This window comes from Oncorhynchus clarkii, chromosome 9 (assembly GCF_045791955.1).
Source record: "Oncorhynchus clarkii lewisi isolate Uvic-CL-2024 chromosome 9, UVic_Ocla_1.0, whole genome shotgun sequence".
NCBI lineage: Eukaryota > Metazoa > Chordata > Actinopteri > Salmoniformes > Salmonidae > Oncorhynchus > Oncorhynchus clarkii.
The window spans coordinates 14209272-14221363 of NC_092155.1; the positions used below are offsets into that span (position 1 = coordinate 14209272).

General features: G+C 43.8%; 1 protein-coding gene across 1 annotated transcript; it reads left to right on the plus strand.

Moving 5' to 3' along the window:
- Positions 1 to 7668: 7668 nt before the first annotated feature.
- Positions 7669 to 12069, plus strand: LOC139417458 (C-type mannose receptor 2-like). Its single transcript, XM_071166743.1, has 4 exons — positions 7669 to 7987; positions 10087 to 10428; positions 11085 to 11185; positions 11501 to 12069. Exons 1-4 carry the CDS (start codon positions 7669 to 7671, stop codon positions 11603 to 11605), a joined length of 867 nt encoding a protein of 288 aa, XP_071022844.1. The 3' UTR covers positions 11606 to 12069.
- The last annotated feature ends 23 nt before the right edge of the window (positions 12070 to 12092 follow it).

The window sequence follows — 12092 nt, forward strand, 5'->3', positions numbered from 1 at the left end:
AATCATCATCATCATCACTAGCAGTGGTATCATCATCATCACCACCAGCAGTAGAATCATCACCACCAGCAGTAGAATCATCACCACCAGCAGTAGAATCATCACCACCAGCAGTAGAATCATCACCACCAGCAGTAGAATCATCACCACCAGCAGTAGAATCATCAAAATCACCACCAGCAGTAGAATCATCATCATCATCATCACTAGCAGTGGTATCATCATCATCACCACCAGCAGTAGAATCATCACCACCAGCAGTAGAATCATCATCATCACCACCAGCAGTAGAATCATCATCACCACCAGCAGTAGAATCATCATCATCACCACCAGCAGTAGAATCATCATCATCACCACCAGCAGTAGAATCATCAAAATCACCACCAGCAGTAGAATCATCATCATCACCACCAGCAGTAGAATCATCATCATCACCACCAACAGTAGAATCATCACCACCAGCAGTAGAATCATCACCACCAGCAGTAGAATCATCACCACCAGCAGTAGAATCATCACCACCAGCAGTAGAATCATCATCATCACCACCAACAGTAGAATCATCACCACCAGCAGTAGAATCATCACCACCAGCAGTAGAATCATCAACATCACCACAAGCAGTAGAATCATCAACATCCCCACAAGCAGTAGAATCATCAAAATCGCCACCAGCAGTAGAATCATCATCATCACCACCAGCAGTAGAATCATCATCATCACCACCAACAGTAGAATCATCACCACCAGCAGTAGAATCATCATCACCAGCAGTAGAATCATCATCATCACCACCAACAGTAGAATCATCACCACCAACAGTAGAATCATCATCACCAGCAGTAGAATCATCAAAATCGCCACCAGCAGTAGAATCATCACCATCACCACCAGCAGTAGAATCATCATCATCACCACCAACAGTAGAATCATCACCACCAGCAGTAGAATCATCATCACCAGCAGTAGAATCATCATCATCACCACCAACAGTAGAATCATCACCACCAGCAGTAGAATCATCATCACCAGCAGTAGAATCATCATCATCACCACCAACAGTAGAATCATCACCACCAGCAGTAGAATCATCACCACCAGCAGTAGAATCATCAACATCCCCACAAGCAGTACAATCATCATCACCACCAGCAGTAGAATCATCATCACCACCAGCAGTAGAATCATCATCATCACCACCAGCAGTAGAATCATCAACATCACCACCAGCAGTAGAATCATCATCATCACCACCAGCAGTAGAATCATCATCATCACCACCAGCAGTAGAATCATCATCATCACCACCAGCAGTAGAATCATCATCATCACCACCAGCAGTACAATCATCATCATCACCACCAGCAGTAGAATCATCATCATCACCACCAGCAGTAGAATCATCATCACCACCAGCAGTAGAATCATCACCACCAGCAGTAGAATCATCATTACCACCAGCAGTGTAATCATCACCATCACCACCAGCAGTAGAATCATCACCATCACCACCAGCAGTGGAATCATCAACATCATCACCACCAGCAGTAGAATCATCATCATCACCACCAGCAGTAGAATCATCACCATCACCACCAGCAGTGGAATCATCATCATCACCACCAGCAGTAGAATCATCATCATCACCACCAGCAGTAGATTCATCATCATCACCACCAGCAGTAGAATCATCATCATCACCACCAGCAGTAGAATCATCACCACCAGCAGTAGAATCATCATTACCACCAGCAGTGTAATCATCACCATCACCACCAGCAGTAGAATCATCACCATCACCACCAGCAGTGGAATCATCAACATCATCACCACCAGCAGTAGAATCATCATCATCACCACCAGCAGTAGAATCATCACCATCACCACCAGCAGTGGAATCATCATCATCACCACCAGCAGTAGAATCATCATCATCACCACCAGCAGTAGAATCATCATAATCACCACCAGCAGTAGAATCATCATCATCACCACCAGCAGTAGAATCATCATCATCACCACCAGCAGTAGAATCATCATCATCACCACCAGCAGTATAATCATCATCATCACCACCAGCAGTGGAATCATCATCATCACCACCAGCAGTAGAATCATCATCATCACCACCAGCAGTGGAATCACCATCATCACCACCAGCAGTAGAATCATCATCATCACCACCAGCAGTATAATCATCATCATCACCACCAGCAGTGGAATCATCATCATCACCACCAGCAGTAGAATCATCATCATCACCACCAGCAGTGGAATCACCATCATCCCCACCAGCAGTAGAATCAACATCATCATCACCATCAGCAGTAGAATCATCATCACCACCAGCAGTAGAATCATCAACATCATAACCAGCAGTAGAATCATCATCATCATCACCACCAGCAGTAAAAACATCACCATCACCACCAGCAGTAGAAACATCACCATCACCACCAGCAGTAGAAACATCACCATCACCACCAACAGAATCATCACATCAACAGAATCACCTTCAACAGATTCATCACGATCACTACCAACAGAATCCTCACCACCACCAGCAGAATCATCACCACCAGCAGTAGAATCATCATCATCATCATCACTAGCAGTGGTATCATCATCATCATCACCAGCAGTGTAATCATCAATATCATCACCAGCAGTGTAATCATCAACATCATCACCAGCAGTGGAATCATCACCATCACCACCAGCAGTGGAATCATCACCATCACCACCAGCAGTGGAATCATCACCATCACCACCAGCAGTGGAATCATCACCATAACCACCAGCAGTGGAATCATCACCATCACCACCAGCAGTGGAATCATCACCATCACCACCAGCAGTGGAATCATCATCATCATCAACAAAATTGAACAATTACATGGGGCCCATAGGGCTCTGTCCAAAAGTAGTGCACTATACAGGGAATGGGGGGCAAGTATCCTGCCTCTACAAGTATCCTGCCTCTATTGTATTGTGTTTTGGAGAAAATGGGGGTCATGTTAGCAGTAACTGCATAAAGTTACTGTGAAACCAGGGTAAATACAAGCAATTTTTCTCAGTTCCACGCAATGAGCAGTTACTGCCTTTTTGCTTGGTAGGGCAGCATAGTTCTATTCACTATGTCAGTGTGTATCTTATTTTTCTGAACCAGCAAATCTTACCTGTGTACAAAGAGGACAGACAATTCTTGTAGTTCAGACTTGTGTTCTTATTGTATTACTTTGTTGTCTCTTCCTCTCTTCTCCCAACACCTAATCTCTATCTTCTCTCTTCTCCCAACACCTCATCTCTCTCTTCTCTCTTCTCCCAACACCTCATCTCTCTCTTCTCTCTTCTCCCAACACCTCATCTCTCTATTCTCTCAACACCTCATCTCTCTCTTCTCTCAACACCTCATCTCTCTCTCTTCTCCCAACACATCATCTCTCTATTCTCTCAACACCTCATCTCTCTCTCTCTTCTCCCAACACCTCATCTCTCTCTTCTCACTTCTCCCAACACCTCATCTCTCTCTTCTCCTCTTGCACCCAGTTCTGTTTATGATGTTCATGCTATCCATGCAAAACTGTCTGTCACAAATAGTTCACAGTGCCATTGTCTACACCCCATCTCTTATCTGTATCATTTGCATATGACGGTGTTTGATACAGGCCCATGAAAATCATGAATGTATATTTAAAGTGACTATGCATATATGATACACGGAGAGTAGCAGCAGTGTGAAAAAGAGGGGTTGGGGGGCACACAATGCAAATAGTCCGGGTAGCCATTTGATTACTTGTTCAGGAGTCTTATTGCTTGGGGGTAAAAACTGTTGCGAAGCCTTTTTGTCCTAGACTTGGCACTCTGGTGCCACTGTAGAGAGAACAGTCTATGACTGCATTGCTTGCACCTGCATTGCTTGCTGTTTGGGGTTTTTAGGCTGGGTTTCTGTACAGCACTTTGATATATCAGCTGATGTATATAAGGCTGAGGCTATATAAATACATTTGATTTAATGACTGGGGTGGATGGGGTCTTTGAACATTTTTAGGGCCTTCCTCTGACACCGCCTGGTGTAGAGGGCTTGGATGGCAGGCAGCTTAGCCCCAGTGATGTACTGGGCCGTACGCACTACCCTCTGTAGTGCCTTGCGGTCAGAGGCCAAGCAATTGCTGTACCAGGCAGTGATGCAACCAGATCGGATGCTCTCGATTTTGCAGCGGTAGAACCTTTAGATCTGTACCTAGGGGAAATGTCACCCCGGACCTCCACAGAAAAAGGGTGAGCTTATTTTGCACAACTAAACTGCGTAAGAGATAAAAGGTGTAGTTTGCCGTCGTAATCGAGAACTGTAGAGCCTGGTGACACAACAGATAAGAAGAAAATGTCAGATAGATTTTTTTTTTTAAAGCAAGAATAGTTTCTCTAAATATTGACAGACAATACCATGGAACTGGTGAAGTTTCCCCCAGGTGCAATAAAGATCTTGGATCAGCTTCCTCTCCCTCAATCGTGACCTTAACCATTACTCACGATCAGTGCCTAGGGCAAACCCCAACTTCAACTAATTTTATGGGTTAAGTTTAGGCAATAAGTTTAAGGTCAGGGTTAGGTTAAGTTTAGAGTTTGGGTTGGATTAGACTGGAAACCTTTAATCGTAAGCCACAATTTACATCCTGCCTTTTATTTTATTTTTTTACCCCTTTCCTCCCCAATTGGTAGTTACAGTCTTGTCCCATCGCTGGAACTCCTGTACGGACTTGGGAGAGGCGACGGTCAAGAGCCAGGAATGAATAAGAATATGTACATAAAAATATATAAATGAGCAATGGCCGAACGGCATAGGCAAGATGCAGTAGAAGGTATAGAGTACAGTATATACATATGAGATGGGTAATGTAGGGTATGTAAACATATAAAAGTGGCATTGTTTAAAGTGGCTAGTGATACATTTATTACCACAAGATGGCAAGATGCAGTAAATGGTACAGAGTACAGCATTTACATATGAGATGAGTTATGTAGGGTATGTAAACATTATATAAAGTGGCAATGTTTAAAGTGGCTGGTGATACATTTATTACATACATTTTTCATTATTAAAGTGGCTGGAGATGATTCAGTATGTTGGCAACAGCCAATAAATGTTAGTGATGGCTGTTAAACAGCCTTGAGATAGAAGCTGTTTTCAGAAGGGACATGAACAGTCAAAACAATGCAAAAGGCTAACATGCAAAAGGCTAACATGCAAAAGGCTAACATGCAAAAGGCTAACACTACTCCTTTCACTATCTCTGTTGTGAACTGGTGGTACAGAGAATGGTGACGTGTTCTTTAACACACTAAAACGTGATGAACACAGAGATGAATAGGTGTACTGTCAACAACTTTATTCTGACAGGGATTCTAGACAGTGCTCCATTCAGAGAGAGGTTCAGATGAACAGACTCCACAGAACTACATCAGGTAAGGACATTTCACCAGTACAGAGGAAAGCTAGCAGGTTTTCTTTACAAAGTGATAACAACATAATTCAAGAAATTGATCATATTTTAAGGGTGATGAGGATGAAACAATCATGTCTAAATGTGTTCACCTTTGGTCTGTAGGTACAAGAGGTCTGTTATTATGTCATGGACAAGAAGGTGCTGGTCCTGTTTCTCTCTGGTCAGTGTCTTTATTAAGGTTTTGTTTTTAAATCCAGATTTTAGATTTTAGTTGACAACATTTATCTGGCAGAATTTTCCATTTACAAGTATTTTCACATATTGAGCTGGAATGGATATCTATAGGCTATAGTAGTTAGAAAATATAATAATTTGTTTGGTAGAAACATTTACAGTGCCTTGCGAAAGTATTCGGCCCCCTTGAACTTTGCGACCTTTTGCCACATTTCAGGCTTCAAACATAAAGATATAAAACTGTATTTTTTTGTGAAGAATCAACAACAAGTGGGACACAATCATGAAGTGGAACGACATTTATTGGATATTTCAAACCTTTTTAACAAATCAAAAACTGAAAAATTGGGCGTGCAAAATTATTCAGCCCCTTTACTTTCAGTGCAGCAAACTCTCTCCAGAAGTTCAGTGAGGATCTCTGAATGATCCAATGTTGACCTAAATGACTAATGATGATAAATACAATCCACCTGTGTGTAATCAAGTCTCCGTATAAATGCACCTGCACTGTGATAGTCGCAGAGGTCCGTTAAAAGCGCAGAGAGCATCATGAAGAACAAGGAACACACCAGGCAGGTCCGAGATACTGTTGTGAAGAAGTTTAAAGCTGGATTTGGATACAAAAATATTTCCCAAGCTTTAAACATCCCAAGGAGCACTGTGCAAGCGATAATATTGAAATGGAAGGAGTATCAGACCACTGCAAATCTACCAAGACCTGGCCGTCCCTCTAAACTTTCAGCTCATACAAGGAGAAGACTGATCAGAGATGCAGCCAAGAGGCCCATGATCACTCTGGATGAACTGCAGAGATGCTCTGGTCAGATGAAACCAAAATTGAACTTTTTGGCAACAATGCAAAACGTGATGTTTGGCGTAAAAGCAACACAGCTGAACACACCATCCCCACTGTCAAACATGGTGGTGGCAGCATCATGGTTTGGGCCTGCTTTTCTACAGCAGGGACAGGGAAGATGGTTAAAATTGATGGGAAGATGGATGGAGCCAAATACAGGACCATTCTGGAAGAAAACCTGATGGAGTCTGCAAAAGACCTGAGACTGGGACGGAGATTTGTCTTCCAATAAGACAATGATCCAAAACATAAAGCAAAATCTACAATGGAATGGTTCAAAAATAAACATATCCAGGTGTTAGAATGGCCAAGTCAAAGTCCAGACCTGAATCTAATCGAGAATCTGTGGAAAGAACTGAAAACTGCTGTTCACAAATGCTCTCCATCCAATCTCACTGAGCTCGAGCTGTTTTGCAAGGAGGAATGGGAAAAAATGTCAGTCTCTCGATGTGCAAAACTGATAGAGACATACCCCAAGCGACTTACAGCTGTAATCGCAGCAAAAGGTGGCGCTACAAAGTATTAACTTAAGGGGCCTGAATAACTTTGCACGCCCAATTTTTCAGTTTTTGATTTGTTAAAAAAGTTTGAAATATCCAATAAATGCTGTTCCACTTCATGATTGTGTCCCACTTGTTGTTGATTCTTCACAAAAAAATACAGTTTTATATCTTTATGTTTGAAGCCTGAAATGTGGCAAAAGGTCGCAAAGTTCAAGGGGGCCGAATACTTTCGCAAGGCACTGTATATGTACAGGTATGCTGGTCGAAAAGTGAGCTGTTTGTTTGTCAGCGTCACACTGCATGGAGAGCACACCGTGGCACAAAGCTCAATTGCAAGCCTGTTTATTCTTCTAACATTGCAAGACAGTCAAGTTTGATACCAAAGTCTCAAGATGTGACGTAGAATGTATTTTTTAAATTTATTCAATTTGCATCGGGGATTTGGGTCCGATGGAAAAAACAGCCCACTCTTCTCGTAAAGGTCGTTATTGAACCAGTACTTCCAACATGTATATAATGTTCCTCACATAGACACTACAGTGAAAATATGAATGAGATAATGGACTTCTCCACAGGGCTCTACACTCTCTCCTCATGCCTTGCTCATGAGTATCACTTTGTGAACATGAATAAGACCTGGACTGAAGCACAGAGATACTGCAGAGAGAAGTACACTGACCTGGCCACCATAGAAAACATGGAGGATATGAACAGACTGATCAACACTGTAGACAGTGGTTATAATGGATCAGCCTGGATAGGGCTGCAGAAGGGAGAGTGGCAGTGGTCTCTGGCAGACAGAGATTACAGTCAGGGATACGTCAACTGGGAAGAGACCGAACCCAATAATGCCGGAGGGAAGGAGGACTGTGTATTTATGAGACGCAGTGGTCAATGGAATGATGCCCCGTGTAACGTTCAACATTTCTTCATCTGCAATGGCAGTAAGTAACCCTATTAGGAACACTGGCTCTTTCCATGACAGACTGACCAGGTGAATCCAGGTGAAAGATATGATCCCTTATTGATGTCAATGGTAAAAATCCATGTCAATCGTTGTAGCTGAAGGGGAGGAGACAGGATAAAGAAGGATGTTTAAAGCCTTGAGACAGTTGAGGCATGGATTGTGTATGTGTGCCATTCACAGGGTGAACGGGCAAGACGAAAAATGTAAGTGCCTTTGAACGGGGTATGGTAGTAGGTGCCAGGTGTCAAGAACTGTGACGCTGCTGGGTTATTATTGCTCAACCGTTTCCCATGTGTATCAAGAATGGTCCACCGCCCAAAGGACATCCAGCCAACTTGACACAACTGTGGGATGCATTGGAGTCAACATGGGCAAGAATCCCTGTTGAATGCTTTCGACACCTGAATCAATGTACACTGCTCAAAAAAATAAAGGGAACACTTAAACAACACAAAGTAACTCCAAGTCAATCACACTTCTGTGAAATCAAACTGTCCACTTAGGAAGCAACACTGATTGACAATACATTTCACATGCTATTGTGCGAATGGAATAGACAACAGGTGGAAACTATAGGCAATTAACAAGACACCCCCAATAAAGGAGTGGTTCTGCAGGTGGTGACCAGACCACTTCTCAGTTCCTATGCTTCCTGGCTGATGTTTTGGTCACTTTTGAATGCTGGCGGTGCTTTCACTCTAGTGGTAGCATGAGACGGAGTCTACAACCCACACAAGTGGCTCAGGTAGTGCAGCTCACCCAGGATGGCACGTCCTGGGTGAGCTGTGGCAAGAAGGTTTGCTGTGTCTGTCAGCGTAGTGTCCAGAGCATGGAGGCGCTACCAGGAGACAGGCCAGTACATCAGGAGACGTGGAGGAGCAGGACCGCTACCTCTGCCTTTGGAGGAGGAGCAGGAGGAGCACTGCCAGAGCCCTGCAAAATGACCTCCAGCAGGCCACAAATGTGCATGTGTCTGCTCAAACGGTCAGAAACAGACTCCATGAGGGTGGTATGAGGGCCCGACATCCACAGGTGGGGGTTGTGCTTACAGCCCAACACCGTGCAGGACGTTTGGCATTTGCCAGAGAACACCAAGATTGGCAAATTCGCCACTGGCGCCCTGTGCTCTTCACAGATGAAAGCAGGTTCACACTGAGCACATGTGACAGACGTGACAGTCTGGAGACGCCGTGGAGAACGTTCTGCTGCCTGCAACATCCTCCAGCATGACCAGTTTGGCGGTGGGTCAGTCATGGTGTGGGGTGGCATTTCTTTGGGGGGCCGCACAGCCCTCCATGTGCTCGCCAGAGGTAGCCTGACTGCCATTAGGTACCGAGATGAGATCCCCAGACCCCTTGTGAGACCATATGCTGGTGCGGTTGGCCCTGGGTTCCTCCTAATGCAAGACAATGCTAGACCTCATGTGGCTGGAGTGTGTCAGCAGTTCCTGCAAGAGGAAGGCATTGATGCTATGGACTGGCCCGCCTGTTCCCCAGACCTGAATCCAATTGAGCACATCTGGGACATCATGTCTCGCTCCATCCACCAACGCCACGTTGCACCACAGACTGTCCAGGAGTTGGCGGATGCTTTAGTCCAGGTCTGGGAGGAGATCCCTCAGGAGACCATCCGCCACCTCATCAGGAGCATGCCCAGGCGTTGTAGGGAGGTCATACAGGCACGTGGAGGCCACACACACTACTGAGTCTCATTTTGACTTGTTTTAAGGACATTACATCAAAGTTGGATCAGTAGTGTGGTTTTACACTTTAATTTTGAGTGCGACTCCAAATCCAGACCTCCATGGGTTGATAAATTTGATTTCCATTGATAATTTTTGTGTGATTTTGTTGTCAGCACATTCAACTATGTAAAGAAAAAAGTATTTAATAAGAATATTTAATTCATTCAGATCTAGGATGTGTTATTTTAGTGTTCCCTTTATTTTTTTGAGCAGTGTGTAATACATGTATATCAAAATATTCAGCAAATATCTGTTGATCGGGGAAATATGATACTGTAGTAGTTCCATCAGAATAACACACAATCTGACTTAATGTCATACTTACATTACAGTGAAAAATTCGAAGGAGTCTTTCCATTTCATTAATGAGGCTAAAACGTGGCACGAGGCGCAGAGTTACTGCAGGAAGTACTACACAGACCTGGCCAGTGTGAGGAACCAGACTCAGAACCATGAGGTAGTGACAGTGGCTGCTGCCAATGAAGGGTGGATCGGCCTGTTCAGAGACTCCTGGAAGTGGTCGGGCGGAAGTAACTCCTCATTCACATACTGGATAAAGGAAAAGCCCAACAATTCCAAAGGAAATCAGGACTGTGCCTCGACAAGGTTGAATAACTTGGGAAGATGGGATGATATGCAGTGTTACATAAACAGTCCCTTCATTTGCTACGGTGGTGAGTTATGCTCCTTTTTTATCACATTCATCCTCAGTACACAAACACTGCTGAGAAGGATCTGTGTCTGTGTCCATGTGTGGTCCTAGGGCTCAGATCCTCTGGGAGATGAGAGGGAAATGGAGAGAAAGGGAGAGGAAATCAGTAGGAGCATACTTAAATTAATCCAGGACACCAGATAAAACAGGAGAATTTCGCCAGATAGGACAGACTGACCCTAGCCCCCCCAGCACATAGATTATTGCAGGATAGATACTGGTTACTGAGATAGGATCAACTAGGCAGGATATAACCCCACCTACTTTACCAAAGCACAGCCCCCCCACCACCACCACCAGAGGGATATCAACAGACCACCAACCTACTACCCTGAGACAAGGCCGAGTATAGCCCACAAAGATCTCCCCACCGCACAAGACCGAGGGGGAGAAAAACCAGACAGGACGGTCATGTCAGTGACTCAACCCACTCAAGTCAAGTATAGACTTAAAGGTTTAGACCGAGTCTGCGTCTCTGACATGGATCGGCAGGCCATTCCATAAAAATGTTGCTTTATAAGAGAAAGCCCTGCCTTCTGCTCTTTGCTTTGAAATTCTAGGCCTGCGTCTTGTATAGGTACATGTGGCTGTCTCTTTGTCTCCGTCTGTCTCTGTTAGCTCCAGTGAAGACACAGCAGGTGGTGAGAGTGAAGCTGACCCCAAAGGACCAGGACATGGACCTGACTGATCCTGACATACAGGAAGCCATCTTGCAGCAGGTGAATTTCACCTTCTCTGCCTCGTTGAAAAATTAGAGCCAGTTTAGTACAAGTGATAAAGTGTGACTGCAGTATCTGGCCATAATATATACCATTGACTACAGATGTGGTACCTGTCATCTATAACGACCAATACAAGTACAGTACATTTAAAACATATTATGCTATTGTTCATAATGTTTATTACCGCCTATGACTGATGCTATAATTTCTTATGTAGCTGTTATAAAGGCTTTATGAATGAGGAATACAGTAAAGTGTTAGCCAGTACTGGCTGCATTGTTGGTAGACTAGTCAGACTAGTTTGTGTTCCAGATAAGGAAAGAGCTGAGGGAGAAGGGGATTTCTGATGACGTCAAACTGAGATGGAAGGAGCAGACCGTTGGAAAGATCTTCCACGAGGAAGAAAATAAGAATTAAAGAGGAGAAACTCAACCGAGTATTAAGCTGGAACTGTAAATACCATTACAGCAGAGACTATGGGGACTTTTCTGACCAACATCCCATTGACAGCCCGACTAATCAAAACCCTGAAAACTAACCCTTACCGTATCCCTAACGTTAACCAACCCCCTAACCCTAACCTTAACTAACCCCCTAACCCTGACCTTAACCCTAACCAACCCTCTAACCCTGACCTTAACCAACCCCCTAACCCTAACCTTAACCAACTCCCTAACCCTGACCTTAACCCTAACCTTAACCAATCCCTTAACCTTAACCTTAACCTCATTTTAGCCAATGTAGAAATTAAATATAGTCGTTCAAGTACCCTTCGTTTCTCCCAACTTTTATATATTAAAATAAAAACGTATATTATTTGAATGTGGTTCTTTATACTCAGTAGCCAACAACAGTTACATATTAATACGGTCAAATTGCATCTGGATTGTTTTCACACTTATTG

What these genes read in the sequence shown, in the direction of transcription:
- LOC139417458 (XM_071166743.1), top strand. Translation starts at nt 7,669, where the DNA reads ATGAATAAGACCTGGACTGAAGCACAGAGATACTGCAGAGAGAAGTAC. An exon ending in TCCCTTCATTTGCTACGGTG is followed by an intron (nt 10,429 to 11,084) that starts GTGAGTTATGCT and finishes TGTCTCTGTTAG; the next exon opens with CTCCAGTGAAGACACAGCAG. An exon ending in AGGAAGCCATCTTGCAGCAG is followed by an intron (nt 11,186 to 11,500) that starts GTGAATTTCACC and finishes TTTGTGTTCCAG; the next exon opens with ATAAGGAAAGAGCTGAGGGA.